Here is a 27666-nt window from a genome sequence, read left to right as displayed (position 1 = left end):
TTTAGCTTAAATTTGTTGTTTTTGAAAAATGACAAGTGCAGGCTTTCTTTTTGGTGGCACTGTATATATATATATATATGTGTGTGTGTGTGTGATCCACGAATGGCTGTTTCACTGTGTCAAGGTTTTTAGTGTAATTAGATCTGATGAACATTTCCAGAAGTTGAGATTGTACAATAGTCAGCAATCTTACTCATAAGACATTTCGTCCATTATGAAATGATAATGTATTTTTATTGTTTACATTATCAATTCCAAAGAACTCTATAATTATACTAAGTGGAAACTGTTATTTCATTTATTGGCAAGCTCAACTGTGACATTACCACTTAGGCAAGGTTCTGAAGGCTGCCAGATCACCATTACAAATAAATGACTCTGCAGCAACACCGTGAGATTCAACCCCTAGGCCAAGTGAGTTGAGCTGATATCTTGCCAACTGATTATCATAAATAATTGGAAAAGTACAGAATTGTCATTTGACCATTAGCCTCCTAGTGGGGAATTGTGTGGCAAGCTTTGATTGGTTATTGAAGGTGGTTGCAACTTACCGACAGCCACCTCAATAGAAAACAGGCTGTGTGCCTAATTTTAGTAAGTTGTGAAGAGTCACAGAGAGTTCCAGGTGCAACAAAGTTGAGTTGACAAGCCAGTTAACTCTGGGCATGAAGCTAACCAGGATTGGTATGATAAGCCAGCGAGATCTTTAATACTTCTGAAGGAATAGTAACTTAAAAAAAAAGTCCCTTTTTGAAAGCAGAGAAATGATGGAAGCCAGCATAGTTTGAACCCGTAAATTCTAACCACAAGTTCCTTGTAGACAGAGGAATTTATGTAGCGAATTAAAACCAGAAAAGCTTATTTCATTGTCTCAGACATGGCAAAAGAAAGAAAGAACCAAATTATGAAATACAGACTGATTTGTGAACCTGTAGTGAGAGAGAACTGAATTCTTCCTCACCTCTCTCATAGACAACAATTACTACTACAACCCACTTAGTAACAGAGAGATGAAGACCGTATGACAATACTTTTCTGTTTGCTTTTTTTATTTTATTATTTTTTCTCATTAGTCTTTTTTTTAACAGAAAACCTTTATACAAATTCATTTGTGTATGTATATCATTTTTCTTTCTTCATTTTTCCTTCTCTTCTGTTTGGAATGGTTATTGACAGCATTTTTAATGCACTCTTGTATATGACAGGGATACAACACCAGCTGCATAGAGGAGCGTTCCTTTTTACAGCAGTGACACCATATCAACTGAATGAATGAAAAAATCTATTTTAAAATAGAAATGCTGCACAATGCACGGGAGTGCTGTATTACGGTCATAGAATCGATCACTAACTGGGATTGTCCATTTAGTGAACTTTGGGTCATCATAAGACTCAGTGATCTTGTGACATGGATTAAAAAAATAACACAACATGGGCATGTCACAGAGGTCATATTTGCTGTCCGATTCCGGATACTAAAAACTCTTGCATAAACTGGGTCTGTCTTTGATTGTGGGATCCTCAAGATGTTACATTTTGTAACTAGTCGGGTGTGACTCTGATCTCCTTAGAATTGGTACTAATGATCAATGATTTTTTGTGTTTTGTAAGAGGTTTGGTCGTGACCCCTTTGATCGTGTTATAATTGTTACCTGACTATGTTATACAATGCAAAAAATAAATCTTTACAATAAAAATCTGAAACTTGTGAATTAAAATTAGTTTTTAAAGATAATTGTATGAATTTCAATTTGATTGGAAATTTATTTTTAACCTAATCTCATATCATAAAATATTAAAAGAAAATCTTTTTCTTTTCTTTTAGGCAAAACGCTGCTAAAAATGAAGATAAGCGAATCCGTCTGCTTTCTTGGAATCTTGATGGTTTAGATACAAACAATTTGAAGACTAGGACAAAATATGTTTGCCAAGTTATTGCAAAGTAATTTTGTTTTCGTTTTTTTATTTTTTTTTTTGTTTTATGGTACAAAATTTTCATTGTTTATTTCATTTGCTTAATGTGATGATGATGATAATTAATACACTTAAACCACTAACTTCAAAAAGGAAAACACTCTAACTAATATTGGTCAATATCATCTGTCACATTTATGCTTTGTACAAAAGTAATTGAAGGAAGGGGCTGTATTCTTACTTCTTTTCTCCACTTATGTATATCTAGTTATAAATTAAGAAAAGACAATTTTTGAAAATCATGCCAGACAAGGCATGAGGCCATTTGATATAAGGAGCTAAAAAAGTAAGGTATAAAATTAGCCAACGATAAGTCTAGATGGAATAAATTCTGACCTAGAAAACACTAATTTTTCCCCCTTTGTCAAAAATATTGCTCATGAAATACATGTTCTAAAGGAGAAAATAAGGGAAACAATAATTAGTAGTAATGTCAACTGAAACTGCTATTTCTACTCTCTTTACTTGCCCAATGTTATTTGGGAGACTTACTTTCTTTTCTTTTTTTTTTGATTATTCTGTTTGTAATTTCTTTTTCACAACTTGAAATTTTGTAAACAAACGTTTTGTTTTGAACTTACATGACGACATCGCATGTCACTCATGACAGACGGCACTTCAAAAAGATCAAATATCAGTGCTCGCTATCATTTCTATCGATGCGCACGTAAAAGGTTTTTAAGCAATTCTTTTCAAATTTTATAACAGAAATATATTGGCTATTACATACCGTTTGAACAAAGTATCTATCTTGATTTATTTTTGTACTAGAAAGCCTCAACTTCAAGATGTTCCAAGTTTTGATTGGAAAGTCACACATGTTTTGTTCAAATTCTTTTTCTCTTATTGTTTTAAAAATATAAAATGTCATCGACTAGGAGAACTTCCGTGTCAAGTATTTATATGAACAATACTGCTGCCATATCTGGGCAGGAGCTGCTAAAAACGGCCTATCCTGCCTTGACAGAGTACAAAATAGATTTCGTGGCTTAGTGAGGGATGCCCTTTTCTTTACCCTGCAACCTCTCTCCCACAGAAGAGACGTTGCGAGCCTATCCTTGTTTTATCGTTATTTCCATGGCAGGTGCTCGTCTGAACTCCAATCTCTGGTCCCCCCTCGCCAATCTTTCACAATAAACACCCGTCTAGCTGAATCCACTGTAAAAAATTTCACCCACTCTTTATCTGTGCCTAAATCAAAACGTGGATTCCATGAGCAAAGCTTCTTTCTTAGAACTGCACCCCTGTGGAACTCTGTTCCGTATGCCTGCTTCCCACTTGACTACAACTTGGATGTCTTCAAGTCCAACGTTAACAAATTCCTAATGAACTACCCCCTTAAGTAAACACTTCATCAAATCTCCACACTAATGTAATGTACTTGCAATAACCCTTATCCCTGAGTGGCTTCCAGGCCTTGATAAGTGGTGACCACCGTGTAAAAACAAAAACAAAAAAAACAAACTTAAAACGCATAGATCCAAAAAGGCATCTACTGTTCAGACACACCATGACTGCATATTTCATTGTCAATAGGCAAAATTAAATCACGATTTCTTAGAATATACAAATCACAACAAAAATATTAAAATACCATTTTAAAGAAAATTTTATTTTGAATCGTCATAAGTTTTCTATTCATTCACATAGGAGAAATCTACTAATTGATGATTTAAAAGTTATAACTGCCAGATTAAGTAACAAATTGTGCTTTGTCCAATGCTAAACGGAATCGCGTTTGATATTTCTAATTGTATCGTTAGCGTCACTCTCTTTTATATGCACAAAAAAAAATTTATGAACCAAAATTACAAAAAGACTTTTCTCTGAAAGGTTGATAGTTAAATCAAAATATATAAAATATCTCCAATGAATCAGAAAAACATGAGTATTATCACTATTTCAAAAGAATCCATAAAATATTTGGAGAGTAAATTTAAAATTTAGCATACCTGAAGCTTTATTATGGAATAGTAGTCATCACACATTTTGTTGAGTCTCACCCTTCCTTGCTCGACTAATGTTTTTATAAAGAGAAAAGATTAATTTTTATTTGCATCCAATTTTTATCAAAAGAACTAAATAAATGTTATCACGCTGAAAATGAAGGAAACTAAACAGGTTGTACTTGTGATAACTACACTAAATACAAGGTTTGTTTGGTTTGGATATGTATGCATGAATTCAGTTGATCATAAAATGATAATCAGTTTTTAATTTTCTTTTTCAGGGAAAATCCTCATGTTATTTTCTTACAAGAAGTTGTTCCGGATTCTTTGATAATTCTAAAAAAACTTTGCCCAGGTTATCGCATAAGCGCTTCGGGTCTTGTTGGTTACTTTACTGTCACTCTTCTCAAAGAATCGGATATGAAATTTGAAACTGAAGACGTCCAGCCTTTTTTTTCCAGTGTTATGAGTCGGTCTTTGCTTTATAATCAGGTAATTTAACTTAAGGTTTTTGAACTGATAGAAATAAAAATGAGAAAATTCGTGATCATTAAATTTCAAATATTTACTGACTTTAGTTTTGAGGAATTAAGAAAATGCACAATGTAATGTACACCTGACAATTTGTGCATTGATATATAGTTGGGGAATGAAAAATAATTCCTCAAGTGTTAATTGGGTTTGTTGAACATTATTTTCTTTTATAGAAATCATTCCAAACAAGGCATGAAGCCACTTGATATAAGGAGCTTAAAAAAAAGCATACTTTTTAAAGTAAAAAATTAACTGACAATAAGTATTAGATGGATAGATTCCAACCTAGAAACAGCAATTCTCCCTCCTTTGTCAGAAATGGCATTCATGACATGTGAAGACTAAAGGACAAAATAAGAAGAGAGTTATGAGGCTGCCTAAAGTAAACCCAAGATTCACTTTCTATTCTCGTATACAGTTTGCATTTGTTCAGAATTAAATAAAAATGGAAGTATGCATGTTATCATGCATCATCATTCTGTCTGGAGATCCCAAGTGGTTGTAGCTATATAATTAGTTGCAGATGATACGAATGACTTTGTGCGTCACTAGGATAATGTATCCTTCTGTATATGTATAGGTCTAAATATCTCTTTTCATCATTGAATGATTGACTATGGTGCACTCTGATCCGATGATGCTATGCTCACCATTAAGTGCACTAGGTTGTATGTTTAGTGGATCATATGTTTGCGGTGCATGCTGAGAAACAAACTGGATTTGAATTTGGCACACTCGGGTTTTCTGTTCGTGTTGTCAGCCACTGTCACCTCACAATGCATTTGCACGCATTGATGATAGTGACTTGACAAAAATTAAAATGATTTAATTGACTTAGTAAAGCAAGAAACTGCTCAAATTATATGCCACAAGGTCATCCACGACTTTTTCTGATTTGATACCACACTTACAGATGACAATTGAGATATAAAATGTGAAAATTGTCTGTGCCACTTTGATCACTCCACTGTATTGCCGTGTGTCTGTCTGGATTTTACGTTCATTAGTCTAGTTTAGCAGTATTCCTGTTTTTCTGTTGAGATCGCTTTTTTGTATTTTTTTTTATCTTATCAAGGCCCAAAAGTCACATCAGAATAAGGGTTAATGAGCGTTAGTTGAATGGTGAGACTTGACAATTCGTAATGATGGTGAAGTTTGATAGAATTTGATAATTTTAGAGGATGGCTCAACAAGAATTTGTTTATCTTGGATTTGACAATGACTGTTGTAGTTCACTAGGAAGCAATCCTGCTGTATTATATTCAACAGACAAGTAGTTTTAGGAAAAAATTTTGCCTATAGAACTCTGGGGAAGGAGAGGAAATTAATGACAGTGGTTGAAGTTAGTCTAGCTTTTGTTGTGAAAGGAGGGGGGGGGGCGTTTATTCTGAAAATAACAAAGTGTGAAAGAAATTGTTATATAGACATATATAAAATTTTGGTATTTTTTACAAGAGTACCCAGCGTAGTATAAAAAACCCCAACCTCCCCATGCTAAAAATGGCTTTCAAGGTTGGGGTAATTATTCTGAAAGCCGTTTTTAACACAGGGAGGTTGGGGTGTTTATACTACGTTGAGCACTCTTGTAAAAATGATACCTAAATTTTTGTTAAAAATTGTTAGCTATATAAAGATAAATATAAAATTTTGTATTATATAAAGACGTATAAAATTTTTTGTTTTATAAAATTGCTATATAAGGTCATAAAATTTTGTGTTATATAAAATCTATATATCTATGAAAGTGTGTGTGTGTGTGTAAAACACTTCTCAACCTATATACTCAAGGAATTTTTGATCAACAGACTTGAAATTTGGTATACATAATTGGACATATGGAAAACTTTTTAATCAGTTTTCACCCTGAAAAGGGCTGTTAAGGGATCAAAATTGGAATGTGGAGAGCCATTGGATTTTTATTTGTTTGTCAGCTGTTTCAGGAATGCACATGCGTGAATCATTCACATGACAAATTACTTATATTAAGAATAAATAGGTTTGAAAACACTTTTTAAAGATTGTGTCAAGCTGTTCTAATGGTTATTGTACTTGCCTCACTGTCTTTAGGTTTTGGTTTCGATCTCAGCTCGAGTATTTTTTACTTACAAGAAGTGAACTGTTTAGAAAAAAACAATACTTGCATGCACATGTCTTGGTTTGTTTCTTTAAAGGAATTTAACATTATGTTTATGTAGAGTTGAATGTAATAATCAAGAAGAAAGCGCCCACGTGTATGTGTGTGTGTGTGTGTGTGCATTGTGTGATTATACAACTTCCCTTCAGATGGGATCTGAGAGAGGTTAAAGATGGCAGCCATGGATTTATAAGGTGTAGTCTCATGGAATCTCACGAGATCTCATCGTCCACTGCACATGTATGCAAATGGAATGGAGTGAGTTTTCTAATAAAATGCCTGTTGGCAGAGGTGGATGGGAGAACACATGCTGGAAGTTGAGAAAGTTGACAGTGACAAATTCTAGCTGAACTTTTGCTTATTGTATGTATTTTATTGTGTTTTGCTGTTTACCAGCCCATTTAACTGCAGTTTAACATCTACAGTATTTCTGTTTATAATAATAAATAAGAAATCTGCATTAATTAAAATATAATATTTACGCATATTTTATGACCGGGCAATGCCGGGAGGCCTGCTAGTTATATAAAAACATATATAAAATTTTTTGTTATATAAAATTGTTATATAAAAACAAAAATTTTCTTATATAAAAACATAAAATTTTTGTTATATAAGATTTATATATAAAAGCATATATAAAATCCTTAATTGGCTCTTTTTTTTCTGCTGTTCCTCAATGATATCTTGACTTGTCAGAAGAACCTTTTTATTTTCAGTCGCCCTTATTGCATTAGTGGAGGAATTTGTTTTTGGTTTTTCAAGCTAGTTGCATTACATATGACGCGGATGAACTAAATAAGATCTTCATTGTTTTTTAATGTTCATACTTATAAAATGGTTTCTTTTTACACTATAATGGGATTTCAAACAAATGCATTTCAGGTAAAAACACTATCATGTATTTATGTGTCATGTTGAAATTAGTATAGATTCCAAAAATTATGAAAAATGATCCAGTAAAAAAATACAATAAAAAATAAAACTTATTGAATTATTGTGTTTTATGGTATGTTTTAATGTGGAAGAGTTCTTAAAATCTATGGGAGGTAATTGCAATTTATTATTTTGACTTATTTCCATTGCTTTCGATGAAAATTTACCATTTAAAAATAGAAATTCGTATTGCTAGTATCTATATTGTATAAAAATAATATACTTAGCACATCTACCAGATTATTTTTCTTGATTTTTGGAATTTTTACTAATTTCAACATGCATGTAAGAATGCTTCTACCTGAAATGCTTTTTTTTTTTAATCCTATTATACTGCCAAAGCATCCTAAAATTATTTTCACTTTAACTTTTCTGTGGTTTATTTAAGCAAAGAATTAAATAACTTTTCAGCTTTTGTTTTGAATTTCTTCAATAAAAATCTGTAAAAATTCCTTTTTCTTATATTTGTTCTGAAAGTGTCGAATAAAAGAAATGCCATTGTTGCTCATCAATACGCACTTGGAAAGTATGGCGAGCCACTCTGATGAAAGGAAAAAACAGCTGAAATTAAGCTTTCAGAAAGTCGAAGAAGGTGAAAGCTGCAGGACTGTTGTATTTGGAGGTGATCTTAATTTACGAGATAAAGATGTAAGTACAACTTTACAGTTTCTCATCAAACAATGTGGATTTCTACCATCATTGAAACTAACAGTTATCGTCAGCATTGTGAGTTTTTATATTTAAACTAGCAATACTAAATTGACTTTTAATCTAAAATATTCTTTATGTATATATTCTGTCATAATTTTTATAAAATTGGTTCTTATTTAAAATTTGACTTGCTTAAAAATAAAAAATACAGAAGTATATTTATGTATGTACTTGTCACAAAATAAAGATATCATATTTCAAAAATGACATGAATTGATCGAGTGATTTTTTTTTTAACTAGGAAAATTTACAATTTTTAGTGAAACAAAGTTTTGATTATCTTGAATACAAATTTTCTTTTGTTTTTTTACACGGAGGTCACCACTTATCAAGGCCTGGAGGCCACTGTGGGATAAGGGTTATTGCATGTACAGTAATCAATGAGACAATATCATAGTAATCATTAGTAATGGAGATCTGATAAAGTGTCTTACTTAAGGAGGCGGTTCAACAGGAACTTGTTTATGTTGGATTTGAAGACGTCCGAGTTGGAGTCAGGTGGGAAACGGGCAAACGGAAGAGAGTTCCACAGGCGTGCACTTCTAAGAAAGAAGCTTTGTTTATGGAATCTACGTTTTGATTTAGGCACAGATAAAGAGTGGGGAAAGTTACTGACAGTGGTTTCAGCTAGATGGGTGTTTTTTGTGAAAGATTGGCGAGGGGGGGACCAGAGATTGGAGCTCAGACGAGCACTTCCCATGGAGGTAACGGTAAAACACCAACAGGCTCACAACATCCCTTCTGTGGGAGAGAGGTTGTGGGAGAGAGGTAGGGAAGAGAAAAGGGCATCCCCCACTAGGCTACGAAGTCTATTTTGTACTCTGTCAAGGCAGGATAGGCTGTTTTTATCAGCTCCTGTCCAGATATGGCAGCAGTACTCCATCGTTAGACGTACTTGGCTTTTATATAGATAGAGAATTGCATCAGCAGTGAGATATCTTCTAGAGCGGTAGAAGGAACCCACCATTTTTCCAGTGACCTTGGCAACAGATTTGATGTACGTATTCCATTTCAGATCAGGTGTGAAGGTCAATCCCAGAAGCTTATCAAAACATGGAGCCTCCCCAAGACCAGAGCCATCTATTTCAATTGATGCCAAATGGGGATCAGAGCGTTGATAATGTAAAGATAGAAGCTTGGTTTTAGATGCATTAAAAGTAATCAGCCACTTCTTCCCCCTCAAGATCAGAGGAGAGAGAATCAGAGAGAACTTTGTCATTTACAACCTTTGATGTGTTGCCATAGATGGTCGTGTCATCAGCATAGATGTCAACGAATGATTTAAGTATGTGTTTTGGGAGATCATTGATGTAGATCAGCAAGAGAGTTGGGCCCAGGATTGACTCTTGAGGGACACCAGCATTAATACTGTGGGCTTCTGATTTCTGCCTATCAACCATTACTCTTATAAACCTATCAGAGAGTAATGATTTAAGAATTGAAAAAACATTTCCAGTTATACCGTAGCTGGAAATCTTGTGAAGTAGGCCTTTATGCTATACCTTATCGGAGGCCTTTGGTATATCAAGAGCAATTGCCCTAGAAAGGAAGCTTTTGCCGAGAGATTCACTAATCCTATGAGATATAACCGTTATCACATCTGCTGTAGATCTAGCAGAACGGAAACCATATTGGATGTCACTAAGAAGTTCTACTTCTTTATTTAATATGGATTCCAGCAATTTACTTATAACACATAGGAGACTTATTGGTCTGTACTGAGAGAGAGATGACCTGTCACCTGAATTCTTAAATACAGGGCATATTGATGAGGTTTTCCAGGGTGTTGGAAAGCACTTCTCCTTAAGGCAACGCTTAAACAGTTTTGTAAGTATGGGAGCAAATTCTGGTTGGAGCTTTTTCAACACTATAATTGGGATGCCGTCTGGGCCAGTTGCTTTACTGGAATCAAGGCTCTTGATTAGCTTGGCGACATCATGTACAGATATTTGTATGTTGCATAGCGTGTTGTGTGTTATAGGAGGAAATACGGGGAGTTGATGGCCTTCGTCGCATAGGGTAGAATTAGCTGCAAAGTTCTCGGCAAATAGTTTGGCCTTGTCTGATGCTGACGAGATGACCTCAGGTCCATTGATCATGGTTGGAATAGAACACATGCTTCTGTTCGGGATCCTGTTTGCTATTTGCCACAACTGGTGGGAATCAAGTCGTTGCTCAGCTACTTTGAATGTAACAAACTGAGCATATAGCTCTCTTGCATTTTTTTATTACTCTTTTACAGTGGTTGCTGGCAGTCCTGAAAGCAGCTTTAATCTCAGTACATCTATTACATTGGTAGCTATGGAAAAACTGATTTTCGTGCGTGATTGCAGCAGCACATTCTGGGGAGAACCATGGCTGGCTGTTAGGTTTTTGTTTGAATTTTTGGGATGGTATGAATCAGTCTATGTCTACAACTAACCATTCGGTCAGGTCATACTATAGATGACACATCCTTTTTAAACATGGAATGCAGAGGTAGATCAGATATGAATGTACGGAAGCTATCCCAGTCAGCCATAAAGTATCGATATACAGTACGATGGAGAGGTATATCTGAAGACTTGTTGAATTTCATTTTTATCTTAACTGATACAACCGAGTGGTCGGAAGATCCCAAAGGAGATAGAATGGAACATGAACACAGCTCAGGAGAAGTTGTGAGAAAAAGGTCTAGAAGGCATGCATACTGACCGGTAGTATTGGGCACACTGGTGGGTTCATGAACAATCTGAGTGAGGTCATAGGCGATGAAGAAGTCATGACAGAACCTCCCCTCATCATCTGTCTTGTTTGAGTGGGTCAGCCTTTCCATATTATGGACATTAAAGTCACCACACATGTGAATGTTAACTGAAGGATGAGCAGACAAGATGTGGTCAATTTTCTCAGATATGCTCTTAAAGAGAGTAATTCTGCTGTTGTGGGGGCGATGGAGGGCAAATATAAATGCAGTGATGTAAGCAAGTGCAACCCTGAAGCGCATATAAAGTAAATTAGGGTCTTCACTGAAGATATCCCTACCACACGGAAAGCCATCTTTAATGTAGGCACATATTCCATGCCCATGACGATCTTGGGGTCAGATTTAGATGTTAAGTTAAAGTATCCATTAATTATGAACTCATCTAGGGAAGTGGTCGGCCCTATGCCAGTTTCACTTAGGAACAATATGTCCAGTTTCATCTCCTGCAATTGGGGTTCAACCTTTGGAAGGTTGGAACGTAGACCCCTGATGTTGGAGAAGGATACATGGTAGTAGGGATCTACGTTGGAGGATGGGGTTCTAGGTTTGTTTGTGTTTTTTTTTTCTGGAGATATTTCATGTTGAGGTTTTGGGATTTGTAGAACAGGTCAACAGACTTAGAGAGCGAAAGTAAGAGAAAAAGACAGGAATTTTTTTTTTTTTTTTTTTTTGTAGCACATAAGATAAAGCCATAACAATTACCCACTAGTATGGCATCAAGAGGCCTCACCAGAAACTACTGCATGGTCCAGAATCCATTCACCAAATGGCACAATACAGCAGCCTCAGTACTTTGCATCTGCTGATAGGACAGTCTCTTTAGTGGTTAATCCAAGGTTCGGGTCCCTGACTATCAGGCGGATAATGTCAGCCCAGATGAAACGTTTACGTCCAGCACTCTTACTAGTGACATGGCCACAAGGATAGACATAGAAACAGAAATTTTCCGACATCTCCGGCTACTGTTCATGCAAGTACTGCCAACCTAGAAAGCAGTTTTTTCTTCACCCTTTATCAGAAAAATCACTCATTGGAAATGAGGACTGAAGGACAAATAAGGAGAAGCAAGAGTTACTGGAGCTGCCGATAGCACATCCACAGTGCATTATCTACTCTCCATTTTAAAAAAAAAAAAAAGAAAAAAAAAGTAAAGGTTAAAAATAAAGAGGTTTAAAAAAAAAAAAAATTAGGTACGAGGAACTTATTAATATTTACTTAATATAAGTCCGTTGCTCCATTTCAACTTTAGGAAGATATTTGAAAATAGTCTCTCCTCCCATATTAATGTGTAGATTTGAGATGTTATACACAAATTACGTATCAGGTATGATTAATAGTAATAAAAACAACTTAACCCTTCCATAAGTAGACATTTTCTCCTTGTTAGGTTGCTGCCGCAAAAAGAACTCACCCTGAAATGGCTTCGTTCACATTAAAACGCGTAAGTCGTACAATATCCACGAGTTCTAAGAACTATATACTAAAAAAAAAAAAAAAAAAGCGGGAGAAGAAACTAGCTAATCCCAGCATGCATTTTTGTTTCCGTTTGTACGTTTTCCGAGGTTTCTGAATGATGTTTAAACTTAAGGAATTATGTACAGATACAATGACGCTGAAATAAATAGATTAAATAATAATTTTAACACATTCTAAAACAACATGGCAGCACCCGGCTCCCTCATCATAAAATTTGATTCTAAAATCAAACGAAAAAACTAATAGATCAATTTGTTATTTTTGGAATATGACATCTTCGTTCCATGATGGGTAGGTATGTTATACGAATTTGTATTTTTGTAAGCATAATTCTAAATAAGAACCATATGTATATATATCTCATCTATACAGTAATTTTATTCAAATTTTTTTAAGAAGCCGTTTAACCTTTCAAACTGCTCATTTTTGCCAGTGTTGCTTAGGTGAAGATGTGTTGGCAAGTGGAGGTTTAAGAATAATTCAAAATATAGTCATGTTTACCATTAAAAAATTTTGTTAGTGATATGTAGTGCTAGTATTTGTAAGATGTAGGACGTATGTAAAAAAAAAAAAAAAAATAATAATTTAATAAAACTGTTATTATATTAGTTTGGTGCAAAAATGATGTCCTTTTTTGACATGAAGTTGAATGTTAAAAAAAACATTTTTGCATCAACCTAATATAAATCGTGCATTAACATTTATTCTCCATTTACAAGTGAAGAAAAGAATTACTTAGTCAAAAACATCTTACTTGAAGAGAGATTTGTAACCGGTGTTAATCGAAGATTGTTTCTTTCTAGAATGTGCAAAGGGCATAACTTTTTTTTTTCTCAAAGTTCTTTGACACAAGCGAGATCGCCAAGGCAAAGAATTACTTCCCTTTTGATATGTTTCTCAGGGATAGGGTGCGGGAGGGGTGATTAATCTATACACATTACATTGATATTAAAAGCCTACATTTTCTATTGAAAATTTTTAAAACAAACTTAATAAATTCTGTCTTGGATATGTGAGTGAATAAATAATGGTAAACTAATTTGCATATTCTTTTAAAAACGAACATTCATTAATTAATTATTCATTTTTTTATGGTTTCTTATTTCTTATTGATTTTATTTACGCTCTGTTCTATTTAGGCATATTGTCTATATTGTGCATAATTGCATAACATTTAGAATGAAAATATTCTAACACATGCATTTATCTCTCTCTCATACACATATATATATATGTGACTTTTTGTGTGGAACAGTCTCTACTAAACTCCTCTCCTCCCTCAATTTTTGGTCTAAAGACTTGAAACTTGATATATATGGAATTTGAATCTGTAGAACAAATTCAATTTGGTTTTTAACCAATAAAAATAGTTGCTAAGAGATTAAAATTGAAAAAAAATGTTGACCTTGGCGGGAGTAAATCGACTAAACCTGTTACTTCAGCGCATATGCAAATATACAGTTATAGGTTAAAGTTCCTGTTTACTTTGCCTCCCCATGAGGGCAGAGTTAGACACCAAGGAAAGGAACTAAAAAATAAAAATTGTCTCAGTCGTGAAGGATTTCTCCTCCACAAATTAAGAACAAAAAAGTGTAGTATCAGAACAGATACTGCACTTTGATCTTGGCCAAGAATCTCTTAATAGGTTAAAGTTGCTTAATTTTTACTTATCCATCTGTCAACAGCTCAAACAGTAACAACTTAAGCTGGATCACTAAATATTTCAGTTTTGGTTCTACCTGATGACGCTCAAATTATTTTTTTTTTTTAACTTTTGAAATCATTACTATATATTGGATGAAATAAAATAATCAATAGAATGTTGGCTCTATAATAATAAATATGAAATCTGCATAAATTAAAATATATTTAAATGTATTTTATGGCCAGGAAATGCTGGGCAGTCTGCTAATAAAATAATGAAAATTTCCCAGGGACTCATAAAAATCAAATTTTAAAATTAAATCTAAAAGGTATCCTCATTACTTTCGTGTTTAAATATTTTTAATTCAAGTTTATTTTCTTGTTCAGGGGGAGAGGGGGCGATTGCAGAGAAATTGTTTATTTCTCATGATTGAAAGAGACTGATTTTTTTGCAGTTGAATGAAATTGGTGGTCTTCCTCAGCGCATCATCGATATTTGGTCTGCAACAGGAGAGCGACCCGAAGCAAAGTTTACATGGGACATGAGTCGAAATGACAACAAAGGATTTGAAGGAAAATTCCGGCCAAAATGCCGTTTTGATAGGATTTATTTACGTCACCCAAAAAAAGGGACCTCAATAAAACCTGTTTATTTTGAACTTGTTGGTCTTGAACGGATTCCAAAATGTCAGCGCTTTGCCAGTGATCATTGGGGTTTGCTAATTCATTTTGATATTCAATCTTAGTGAAGCACGCCCTTCTTGTTAATAATGATGAAAGTCTTGGAAGAAAACAGATTAAGCATCAAAAAATTTTCATTTTGTAGGTTCATGATTGCATTTCATTGTTAGTTTTGGAGGTGGTGTGGGTATTTCCTTTTCTCTCTATTTCTTTTCAGTGTTTGTTTCTCTCCAGCTATGTCTCAAATAATATTGATACTTGTGATATTCATTGTTGTTTATATATGACAATGATAACCCTTTGTGTTATAGTTGGTTTTTGCCTTTAGCTAGTAATAGACACACAAGAAGAGGGAAATAAAAAGATTGTGGAAATGCTAAAAAGCAAAGATTTATGAATTTTAAATAAAAACGTGAGAGTAATAAGACAGAAACTTAGTAAGACATGGATATCATGGTGAGCAAATTATGAATTAGTCCCAATTACAACAATTAAAATGGATTCATACAAAAATTTATCTAAACCTTGACACCAAAGACTATTTAAACATATATTTTATGTTATCATATGTGTTAGTAAAAAAAATAAGAAATAATGTTAGGAAAAATATTAACTAAGCTTTTTTTTCCCAGAAAAACTTTGTTTATGTCTAAATAATTATTGATTATTTCTAAATTTTATATAAAATTTGGATATTTATAAATTTTAAAGATTTTATAGAAACAGTTTTTAAATATAGATAAAAAAAAAGTGAAACTACATGAATGTTTACTGCTTCAGCATTATAAGTGGATATCAAAAAAGAAAAAAAAGCATTGTTAGTAAAAACACTCTTATGAAATTATGCGCCATGTCGGAATAAATAAAAAATTGTCTTAACAAGTTCCAAAAATTATGTAAAAATGAATAAAAATTTAAAAGAATAATTGAGTAGAAAAATAGTTACAAGAAAAAATAAAATAATGCCATTTTGTTAAGTTAGTCAAACTGACTTATTTCCCTTAGTTAGTCAAACTGACTTATTTCCCTTGGTTTCAAATAACTTCACTATTTCAAATTATAAAATGGTGTTTTGTTTTGTTTTTCGTGAAAGAACAGTTCTAGATCTACTTGATCATTTTTCATAATTTTTGGAATTCTTTTTTACTAATTTCAACATGACACATAATTATGTAACGATGTTTTCACTTAAAATGCATTTTTTTTTAAATTTTAGGTATTATTATTATATTATATTATTTAGATATTATTGCTCAAGCACCAAATGATTTTTTTATATAAATATTTCTGTATGATTAGGAGAGGGGTGTGTCATGATTCTTCTTAGAATTTTCAGATTATTTCATTTTGTTAGACCTGAAATTTAGTTGTACAGGTTTTTATTCTTAAATTTGTCTTTGAAAGAATAAATTGTTTTCATATTGTAAATGTGATGTTTTTTGGCATGATGGAGCCAGACATCAAGATCATTTTTTTTTTTTTTTTTAAAGAATTATAATTTTTATGTTTTTATAAAAACACAAAAATCATTGTTGCCAACTCTTACAATAAATGACTTTGTTTTCTTTTTTCTCATTTACATTTAAGAAATTCTGCTTTCTTGAAAAACTTTAAAAATGCATTTTAAATTGCTTTAATAACTAACCCTAAGAGTCATTTTCTTTTTATTACGATTAAGTTTTATAAAATAATAGCTTAAATGTAATCAAGTTTTAGTTGAAAGATTATCCACGTAAAATTTAAAACTGATTTGTATTTTTAAGTGGTGGTGCAGTAAATTCACTGCTGAAAAAAAATTGAAAGTAAAGATTTTTAAAAATCATCTTTAAAACCTAAAACTTCCATTTAAAAAATTTAAAGATCAATCACTGTAGCTATCAGCTGCTTTTAAATGAAAAGAGTGAAGATTTAGACTGATGATAAACATTTTATTAATGCTGTAAAAATAACTTTCTCATCAACATGAAAACATAGTCTCTTCAAGGCCCAATAGCTAAAATAGTTCCTAATTGTTTTTTCTTTTTCTACTTCTGCTTTTGCCACAGCCCAAAGCAAATAAAGAAGACAGCATCGATTGGTCAACAAAGGAAGCAGGGAGAGGGGAATTATTTCAATTGGTGGCAGTTACAATTGGATTTTATAAGAATATTTGAGCTATCCTAATGAGAATCAATAGAACTTTTACTATTTACACTTTTATTCTTTAAATAAATTACATTAAATATGTTTATGTTTAAAAAGTAAGTATTTCTATTCTAAGTATTATGGGCTGCTGTACATAATTTTTATGCACTTTTATTTTTAAAAATTATTCCTAAACACGAGTCTTTTCATTTCTTTTAGTTAAAAAAAAATAGTGATACAATTTGATTTTTAAGAAAAATTATCAATACTATTGCCTCTATATAAAAAATTGCTTTAAAAATTTATGAAAAAATTGTTTGGATTGTTAAAAACAATTACAAAAAAAATTGGTATATAAAAAATTACCCAAATATTGCTAAAGAAATACTCCCATAATTGCTTCTATTTTTAAAATGTTTTTAAAAGAATTATTCCTGAAATTTGTTTCACTTTTTTTAGTAAAAAAAATAAAAATTAGTGAAACATTACTTTGATTTCAAGAAAAATTACCAAAAAAATTGCTTTTTTTTTATAAATATCAAAAAGATTGTTCTGATATAAAAAATTACCCAAGATTTCTAAAAAGAACTTACAAAAAATTGTTTCTGTATAAAAAAATATCAAACATCGCTACCAAAATTAGCAAAAAGATTGTTTCCCCATAAAACTTACTAAACAGATTGCCTCTATATAAAAATAAAATTATCAAAAAATTGGTAAAAAAAACATAAAAAAGATTGATTATATATAAATAATTTCTAATAAAATTTACTGAATTTATTGCTTTCTTTGAGCGAGAAATTTCACTATTTGTAACACATTGAAAGATCCACACTTAAAAACAATGAAAATGCAGATGTAAAGATTGTTAATGTAATGTGTGATCAAAAGTTCTCTTCCTTTGTAAAGCTTTGTTAATTTTTATTAATTTTATTTTATTTATTTTTTTATTTTCTTTGGAAAAAAAAGTTGTGCAGTTTTCAAGAATTGAAACTTGAATTGTGATTGTTAGGCATTGTGATACAATCATTGAGTTTGAATGGAAAATTTGATTTGGTTTATTGTACAAGCAAGATCTCAAACTTAAGTTCACATCACTGATTATCAGTCAATTGTCTACTGGATTAAAAATTTGGAACTCTGTAAGTTAAAGAAGATTGAATACATGTTTGCAATGCATCTGATGGACCGAACATTCTGTGTATGTCACTGAGAAAAAGAGATTAAGTTACATAAAAAATGCATTATTTTTGGCTTTTACAACCGATTCCTTTACAGCCTGTGAACACATTCTACTGTGAAAGGAAAATTTCTCATTAGCCTTATATGTACCTTTATTGCTGGCCTGCAAGAATGGTATCGACACACTTCTTTTACCCCCACCTACTAATGCGTTATATGAGTATTTCTGAGCTGCACAATTTGTAGCTTTCATTGGCCAATGAATGTAATTTGTTATCTCCAAACTGAAGACGTTTTTTGAATGGCTATTACATCTTGGCATGGCACAATCAGCTCTCAGGTTGTTAAGCACATCTCCTAATCAAAGAGTTAATCAGTTGCTAAGCATGACAGGTCTTTGTTCAAGTTTTCAGTGTCATTAATTTTCTCTGTAGAATTATCTTAGGCTGGGACCATCAGCTGAAATTGAATGCTTGTATGTAAAAAATATGGTTTTTTGTGTAGATTGGTTGATCTTTTAAATCAACTCATTTCAGGTGAAAACATTAGATAATTCGTATAAAGTATAAAAATATGAAAAATGATCCAGTAGAAAAATAATTACAAATAAAAATAGAATTTATTGAATTATCAAGTTGTATTGTAAGTTTTAATGAGGAAGAGTTGTGTGATTAATGCTGTATGACAAACTGACTTATCTACCTTAACTTACAAGGTCCCCCATTTTTAAACACAATCTCACAATATGTTTGTTTAAAAATTAAGTATTTCTATCTTAAGTATTATGGGCTGCTGTACATAATTTTTATGTAATTGTTAATGATTTTTTTTTTTTTTTTTTTTTTTTTTTTTTTTTTTTTTGTTAAAAATATATATAGCATTTCCACTGGATCATTTTTTTGTAATTTTTGGAAATTATGCTAATTTTAACATGACATGTAATTATATAATGTTTGCACCTAAAATGTGCTTCTTTAAAAGATCAATCTACACAAGGATCAACATATGTAATTTATTTTTACATTTCAGCTTCTGAAGAAACATTTAATAACTTTAAAATCGGCAGAGATGGTCTTGTACGAGCGATCCTTGCCCATAAATTTGAAACTCCAATGATAAATATTCTCTCTCATGTTGACAAAACAAGAAAAAGGAAACACGAATACATTTCAAAAAGAAGGAATAGAAAATCTTGATCCACAAGTGATAAGTTTGTTGGGTTCACCTTTCCTGACCTTTGGACTCTCGATTTTATAAACTTCTGTCATTTAGCTACAATTAAATCTGATTGAGGGCAGAGATTTAAGAAATAACAAAGCTGATAGCCATTAGTCGCGTGCTCTCGTGTAATGAATGTAGGATTGACATGAAATTCTTAAAGATAAACTGACCGAAAAATGGGTTGAAATGACTTAAATAAATAAAAAGTAAATGACTTTAATGAACTTAAGGATGAATTGAATGACCTTAAGAATGACTTGAATGCTTAAAAAATAACTGGAATCCTTCAAAAACAACTTGAATGATCTGGAGAATGACTTGAATGGCTTTGAGACTGACTGGTTGTAAAGTGGGTGATCATTTTATCCCCCACTTTATATCACAAAGTAACAAACATAAGTACAGCATGTAGTAAGAACATATACTACACTTTGATCCTGGCCAAAAGACCAAGAAAAGGGTATTTATTTGCTCCCTCACTGAGCAAATTAGGCACAAGACCGATTTTTAATGTGAGGAGTGAAGGGGAAATGGGGAGTGGGGGAGCTGGATTGTGACAATTGGTATGAAGGGTTTCCCTTACATTGACCAAGGTCTTATATGTGGTGTTGCCCCCACATATGGTCTTTGCTTGCAATATCTGCCTGTTACGACCCGGAATGTCTAGGGGTAAAAGTCGTAACATAAAATATGAAAAAAATTATTTAAAAGAAATTAGTTTTCCTGGGTTTTTAGGTACGGGAGGGATATATCCATTTTCTCGAAAGACATTTATAAACACAAGACAGGAAAAACACATTCAAGTAACAATACCGAGGCCAATGGAAAAATTAACACAATTTTATTCACACATATAAAAATATATTGTAACGAAAGTAAAAGAGAATGTGTAACTGGATGAACAAACAAACTTGAAATAGATTCGAGAGAGAATTTCCGCGCAAAAGAAATAAACAGTTCACACCCTGTCGTCTGCTTTTAACTCCAAAATGGAAGGATATCCTTTTTGTGTTTTTGTAGTTGCTTTCATATATGAGAGAGAGATATAGAGAGAGAAAAATAAACAATCGACTCACTCAGCGCCGGGTTTTAAATATTTCTGTCGCATTCCTTTCTTTTGAAACAATTTCGTTCCTTCGTCCATTGGATACATCGTCATTCCTCATTATCGCCTTTTTTCGTTTTCTATGTCGTCAAAATATATCGTTCATTTCTTCGCCGTCGTCAGCACCACAAACGCCGTCACCATCGCCAACAATGTCGCTTCCCTGACCCTCCTCCTCGGCTGCTATATCGTAACTGTCTCGCCACCCTGCGCCGCTCCTTTCCCTCTCTCTAATGGTATACCTTTCTCTCTCTCTCTTTAGCGCCCTCTCTCTCACTGTATGTACCTGCATCTCTCGCTCAATAACACGCGAGGCGGATGCCTGCAGCTTTCCCTCTCTCTAGTTTCATATCTTCTCTCTCCCCCTCTCTCTTTCTTTACAGTTTATAGGCATCCCCTAGCTGTATTTTGTATGTTCTCTCTCTCTCTTTTTCTTTTTCCGGATGTTTACAAATTCACTGAGAGCAGACGACAATATAAAGCGCGATAAAACAGAATTTTCTCTCTCGACTTTTTTTTTTTTTTTTTTTATAATATTAAAAGTAATTATTGTCTCAAATTATATATTTTTTTCACATATTTGTAACACCCCCCCCACATTAGAAAAAAAAAATCTTTTCCAAAGATTTTTTTTTTTTTTAAATTTTTTTTTATACTTATTTTGTCCAGTCCCACACGTTTTCGTGTGATATTGAAGTCTCTTGGAATTATCTTATGATCTTCTAAAAGAAACATACAAGAAGTGTTCTAGGTTATCCATATTATACACGGGATAAAGCATCAGCACAAACGTTGTTCACTCCTCTGATATGCTGGATTTTCAAGTTATATTCTTGTAGAATCAAACTCCAGTTTAATAATCGTCGATTTTGATTCTTCATCTTGTATAAGAAAGTAAGGGGGTTGTGGTCAGTATAAACGAGTATTTGCGTACACGAGGAAGAAACATACACGTCGAAATGCCTTAAGCTGAGGACGAGGGCTAACGTCTCCTTTTCAACAGTCGAATATCCCCTTTGATACGCATTAAACTTCCTGGAAAAGTAGCTAACTGGATGTTCAATACCGGCTGAATCTGTCTGGAGTAATACGGAACCAAGACCAGAATCACTGGCATCGATGGCTAAACGGAATGGCTGTGAGAAGTCAGGGGCTTTCAAAACAGGTTGAGAACATAGTAAAGATTTGATTTGCTCAAATGCTTTTTGACAAGTTGGGGTCCAGGAGAATTTCACCTTCTTGGACAGCATCTGGGTGAGTGGTAACGCTATGTCGGAAAAGTTTTGACAGAATTTCCTGTAATATCCGGCCATGCCGAGGAATTGCCTCAGACTCTTCAAATTAGCAGGGGCAGGGTAATCCACGATGCCTTGAATTTTTGCCTCAACCGGGGATACCTTCCCGTAGCCGACTGTATGTTCTAGGTATATAACTTCAGCCTTGCCAAAGTCACTTTTAGCTAAATGAACCGTGAGGTTTGCCCGCCGAAGTCTATCCAATACGGCTCTCAAGGACGTTATGTGTTCAGCCCAGCTCTCATTATATACGACGATGTCGTCAATATAGATTTCAACACTGGATAGATCTCGCAAACATGAATTCATCATTCTCTGAAAGGTGGCTTGGGAGTTCTTCATCCCGAAGGGCATGACTCTATATTGGTACAAACCATGGGGTGTAATGAAAGCCGATATCTCCTTAGCACGCTCAGTCAAGGGTACACACCAATATCCTTTGAGTAGGTCTAGCTTAGAAATGTATGTGACCTTGCCAATTTTGTCGATGCAGTCATCCATCCTGGGTATGGGGTGAGAGTCTGACTTTTGATAGCGTTCACTTTGCGGTAATCTGTGCAAAAGCGAACGGATCCGTCTGGTTTTCCAACTAACACACAAGGAGATGACCAGCTGCTCTGGCTAGGTTCAATGATGCCATGCTCGAGCATGTATCTGACTTCTTGTCTAATCATTTCTGGTTTATGTGGGCTTACACGATATGGATGTTACTTAATGGGGGTGACCTTTTCGATTTCCACATCATGTTGCACGATGTTCGCTTGTTTAGAAACGTCGGGAAAGAGATCGCTATAGCTCCGAATGAGGACGGTCATATCGTTTCTTTCGCTATTTGTTAAATGAGATAGTACGGGTGTAAGATTGGCTAATATCTCTGAGTTTGATAGCCTCGGAGGGTGGTTGTCTTTCCCCGGGATCCTTTCACTGTCCTCCTCGGGTCCTTTTATGGAAGCGGACGGAGTTGTGACTACAATAAGGTTTATTTTATCCCTTTCAAAATACGGTTTGAGCATATTGATATGGCACATCTGTGTCGCCTTTCTACGATCAGGAGTATTTATTATATAGTTCACTGACCTTCAAGCAATGGTGTAGGGGCCGTGGAACCGAGCCTTAAGTGGATGACCAGATAATGGTAACAAAACAAGCACATTGTCTCCGGCTTTGAAAGTCCTGGGGGTAGTATTTCGGTCATAATGTTGTTTCATTCTGGCTTGAGCTGTTCGTAATCTTTCACGTGCCAGTCGGCTGGTTTCATATAGTCGGTTTCTGAACCTTGACGCATACTCCAGTATGGATTCACAGGTGACTCCTTCCTGCAGCCATTTTTCTTTTAACAATGCTAGGGGTCCACGTACTGAGTGGCCAAATATTAGTTCGAACGGGCTGAATCCTAGAGACTCCTGTGTGGCGTCTCACGCTGCAAACATCAAAAAGGGAATACCCTCATCCCAATCTTTCTGGTGACTAAGGCAATAGGTCCGGATCATGGTTTTCAGTGTAGAGTGAAATCTCTCTAGGGTACCTTGGGACTGGGGATGGTATGCGCTTGACTTTACGGTTTGTACGCCCAGCACACTCATGGACTGTCGAAACATCCTGGACATGAAATTCGATCCTTGATCAGACTGTATTACCCTCGGTAGTCCGACCATGGAGAAGAAGTTGAGAAGAGCCCTTGTGATTTTCTCAGCAGATATGTCCCTCAGCGGGACTGCTTCTGGAAATCTGGTAGATGCGCGGAGGATAGTGAATATATACTGATTTCCTCATTTGGTCTTAGGAAGTGGACCCACACAGTCGATTAAAACGCGGCAAAATGGTTCTTCAAAAGCGGGTATAAGATGTAGGGGGGCGATTGGTATCTTCTGATTCGGCTTGCCTGCCATCTGGCAGGTGTGGCAAGTTCGGCAAAAGTTGGATACATCTTTGCAGACTCCAGGCCAGTAAAAGTGTTTGGTGATCCTATCATAGGTTTTACGGACGCCTAAGTGGCTTCCCAAGGGAGTTTCGTGCGCTATTTCCAACACTTCTGCCCTACGTGCCTTTGGTAACACTAGTTGGTATATCACCGCCCAGTCTTCGTGAGCTGGGGATTGCGGGGGCCTCCATTTCCTCATCAGTACACCATTTTTTATAAAATATCCGGAGGGTATTTTTTCCAGTTCTTCTTTGGGCAGTGCTTCTTCGAAGAGGGGGGAAATCCCATCATCCTTCCACTGTTCTTGTATGATCAGTTGCTGCGAAGCGGGAACTTGTAGGGAGGTTTTGTTGGTATGGGTATTATTTGGATCTGTGGGTGGCGAGTTGAGCTTCCCCTCAAGATTCATGAATGATTTCGATAGGTCGATTTCCTCATCTTCCCTGGACCGATCTTTTGCCTCTAACCTTTCCTCTGCTGTTCTTTTTGTGGACTGGGCACGGGTTACTGCACACGCTGGGAAGATGCCGGGGTGTTGTTCCTCTATCATCTCAGTGTTTTCTGAAGTGTTTGGCTCCACCATCACTCTCGGGTGAGGAACAACTCTTTCGCCGGCTAGATCATTCCCGAGTAACATCGAGATACCCTTCATGGGTAGGCTATCGACTACGCCTACTTCCACTAGACCACGTACTATGTTCGAATCAAGAGAGATTCGGTGGATCGGTACGTTAATATACCTTCCCCCAATTCCGCGAATTATGACGGATTCTCCTGTCGCCGTCTGTGACTCGCATGGCATACTCTGTTTTAAAACCAGCGATTGGGTTGCTCCAGTGTCGCGAAGGATTTTTACTTTCTGCCAATTCGTGTGGTCAGTTATCGGATATATCAGACCATCCGACAAAAATGGTTGGAACTCCTCCCTGATTTTATCGCCGTCATTCTCTGCAGGGGGTTGGTAGGTGGTGATAAATCCTTGTGGTTTACCAAGTGGTCTTTTCATCGAGTTCACATTTTCCCTTGCTGGGCAGTTCATTGCAATATGTCCAACCTTCCTGCAATAATAGCATGTTACAGGCCTATGTCTCTTTGTCATTTGATAGGTGGGGTGGTCGGATCGAGTTGTTTGGGAATCTGTTTCTGATGTCAGGTGGTCGATATATCTTACTGTCTGGACTATGCCCTAAGCTGTGGGTAACGCTACTTGTTTTCCGGGAGTTCGAGCGGGTCTCAGATAATTTTAGGGGTTTATTTCCCTCGCATGCATGCGTCAGGGCGTACTCGTCGGCAAGGATCGCCATTTCATATGTTGTGTCGATCCGCCTCTCGTCCAGGAATAATTTTAGTTCACTAGGGAGGCAGCTCTTGAACTCCTCCATCAAGATCATTTGACGGAGTTTTTCGTAATCAAAGATGGCATCTTTAGCCGAGGTCCACCTATTGAAATGAGTTTCTTTCTGACGGAAGAATTCGACGTACGTCTGGTCTTCTTCCTTTTGGCATGACCGAAATCGTTGCCGATATGCCTCAGGCACTAACTCGTAATTATGGAGGATGGCACGTATCAGGCGGTCGTAGTCGTTGCAATCTGCTAAAGATAGGGAGGTATATACTTCCTGTGCTTTTCCTTTCAGCGCCGTCTGTAGCAGCATCGGCCATGCATCCCTGGGCCATTTAGCGCTCAAAGCTATCTTCTCAAAATGTAGGAAATACCCGTCTACATTTTCTTCGTGGAACGTTGGCACGAGCCGGATATTTCTGGGGATGTCAAATTCTTCCCTTCTTTCCTGACGGGGTTCAGGTCTGCTCTCTGTCAAAATCCGCAACACGGACTCGTCCACTAGGTCATTATCGACCAAATGTTCTGTCACTATCTCAATTAGTTTGGCTTTCCGCATACCCGGTCTGTAGTCTAACTCATACTCTCTCGCTATCGATAATATGTCATCTCTTTTCATCTTGCACAGTTCTTCAAATGACGGTGACTCTAGGAATGCTTGAACCAGTGCCATCTTTTTTTTTTTTTTTTTTTTTTTTTTTTTTTTTTAAACACCTCTTGTTACTTTAAATGTGTCCACTGTCTAGTGTCCTTGGAGAAGATTAATCCCGGACGAGAACCCCATTTATGTTACGACCCGGAATGTCTAGGGGTAAAAGTCGTAACAAAATATAAAAAAAATTATTTAAAAGAAATTAGTTTTCCCGGGTTTTTAGGTACGGGAGGGATATATCCATTTTCTCGAAAGACATTTATAAACACAAGACAGGAAAAACACATCCAAGTAACAATACTGAGGCCAATGGAAAAATTAACACAATTTTATTTACATATATAAAAATATATTGTAACGAAAGTAAAAGAGAATGTGTAACTGGATGAACACACAAACTTGAAATAGATTCGAGAGAGAATTTCCGCGCAAAAGAAATAAACAGTTCACACCCTGTCGTCTGCTTTTAACTCCAAAATGGAAGGATATCCTTTTTGTGTTTTTGTTTTTGTAGTTGCTTTCATATATGAGAGAGAGATATAGAGAGAGAAAAATAAACAATCGACTCACTCAGCGCCGGGTTTTAAATATTTCTGTCGCATTCCTTTCTTTTGAAACAATTTCGTTCCTTCGTCCATTGGATACATCGTCATTCCTCATTATCGCCTTTTTTCATTTTCTCTGTCGTCAAAATATATCGTTCATTTCTTCGCTGTCATCAGCACCACAAACGCCGTCACCATCGCCAACAATGTCGCTTCCCTGACCCTCTTCCTCGGCTGCTATATCGTAACTGTCTCGCCACCCTGCACCGCTCCTTTCCCTCTCTCTAATGGTATACCTTTCTCTCTCTCTCTTTAGCGCCCCCTCTCTCACTGTATGTACCTGCATCTCTCGCGTCACTCGCTCAAAAACACGCGAGGCGGATGCCTGCAGCTTTCCCTCTCTCTAGTTTCATATCTTCTCTCTCCCCCTCTCTCTTTCTTTACAGTTTATAGGCGTCCCCTCGCTGTATTTTTATATGTTCTCTCTCTCTCTTTTTCTTTTTCCGAAAAGTAATTATTGTCTCAAATTATATATTTTTTTCACATATTTGTAACACTGCCGGAACAAATATTACACTTTGATCTTAGCCAAAAGGCCAAGAAAAGCTGTATTTATTTGCTCCCCCACTGAGAAAATTAGGCACAAGGCCGATTTTTAATGTGAGGAGTGAAGGGGAAATGGGGACCAACTCCCCGGGGAGTAGGGGAGCTGGATAGTGACAATTGGTATGAAGGGTTGCCCCTACATGGACCAAGGTCTTATGTGTGGGGTCGCTCCCACACATGGTCTTTGCTTGCAGTATCTGCCGGAACAGATACTACACTTTGATCTTCATATTTAATTTATTTCGTTTAAAGAAAAAATTCCAATTAAAAAAAATTCCAATATAAAATTAAAAAATTTTAAAAAGTAAAATCTCCAAAAGACAAAAAAAATTTAGGCGCAAGGCCCTATAAGATTGGGGGAGGGGAGTGTTGCAGGGTCTTTGTAACTAAAGTAAAAATTGGAGTCTTTGGCGACTTTACTCTTGACTGGCAACATTTACCACAATACCTCTTTCACTCTATGGACTTTAAACTAACTAATGAAAACCCCAGCGTTTTTGCAAAAACGATATATATGCAATTTCTGTGTGTGCGTGTGTGTGCATTTTTTTTTTTTTTTTTTTTTTTTTAAATAAAATGTGTGTGTGTGTGTGTGTGTGTGAAAAAAGTTCAATTCATTGGAAAATAAAAAGTTCTTGAATTTGGAAGAAAAACAGTTGGTGTTGGGGAGTGGGAAATCTAGAAAAAAAATTATACAAAAAATAAAATTTCCTAGTGCATTGTTAGTAAGGTCCCTCCCTGAGCTAATCTAAGTAGTTAGATCGCCTACTGTTTTCCGGGGCACCGAAAACAAGCGGGGAGATCCCTAATGGGAACTGGGAAGAATTCATATCGGGTGTAGGGAGTAAAATAAATAGATTTTTAAAAACAAAAAAGGGGAATATATTA

At 35.2% G+C, this 27666-nt stretch overlaps 1 protein-coding gene across 3 annotated transcripts in view; it reads left to right on the top strand.

Moving 5' to 3' along the window:
- Positions 1-16364, top strand: part of LOC145293675 (tyrosyl-DNA phosphodiesterase 2-like) — a 51902-nt gene extending 35538 nt beyond the window's left edge. For all 3 annotated transcript variants that reach the window (XM_080140051.1, XM_080140052.1, XM_080140053.1), the window contains exons 3-6: positions 1826-1942; positions 4205-4415; positions 8005-8175; positions 14560-16364. In XM_080140051.1, coding sequence (XP_079996177.1) covers positions 1826-1942; positions 4205-4415; positions 8005-8175; positions 14560-14850 — 790 coding nt within the window. In that variant the 3' untranslated portion in view covers positions 14851-16364. The remainder of the gene's footprint in view (positions 1-1825; positions 1943-4204; positions 4416-8004; positions 8176-14559) is intronic.
- Positions 16365-27666: the final 11302 nt, after the last annotated feature.

The sequence above is a fragment of the Euprymna scolopes genome, chromosome 15 (assembly GCF_053919585.1).
Source record: "Euprymna scolopes isolate OS-2025 chromosome 15, ASM5391958v1, whole genome shotgun sequence".
In the NCBI taxonomy this organism is placed as follows: Eukaryota; Metazoa; Mollusca; class Cephalopoda; order Sepiida; family Sepiolidae; genus Euprymna; species Euprymna scolopes.
This window is presented reverse-complemented; position numbering and strand designations above follow the sequence as displayed.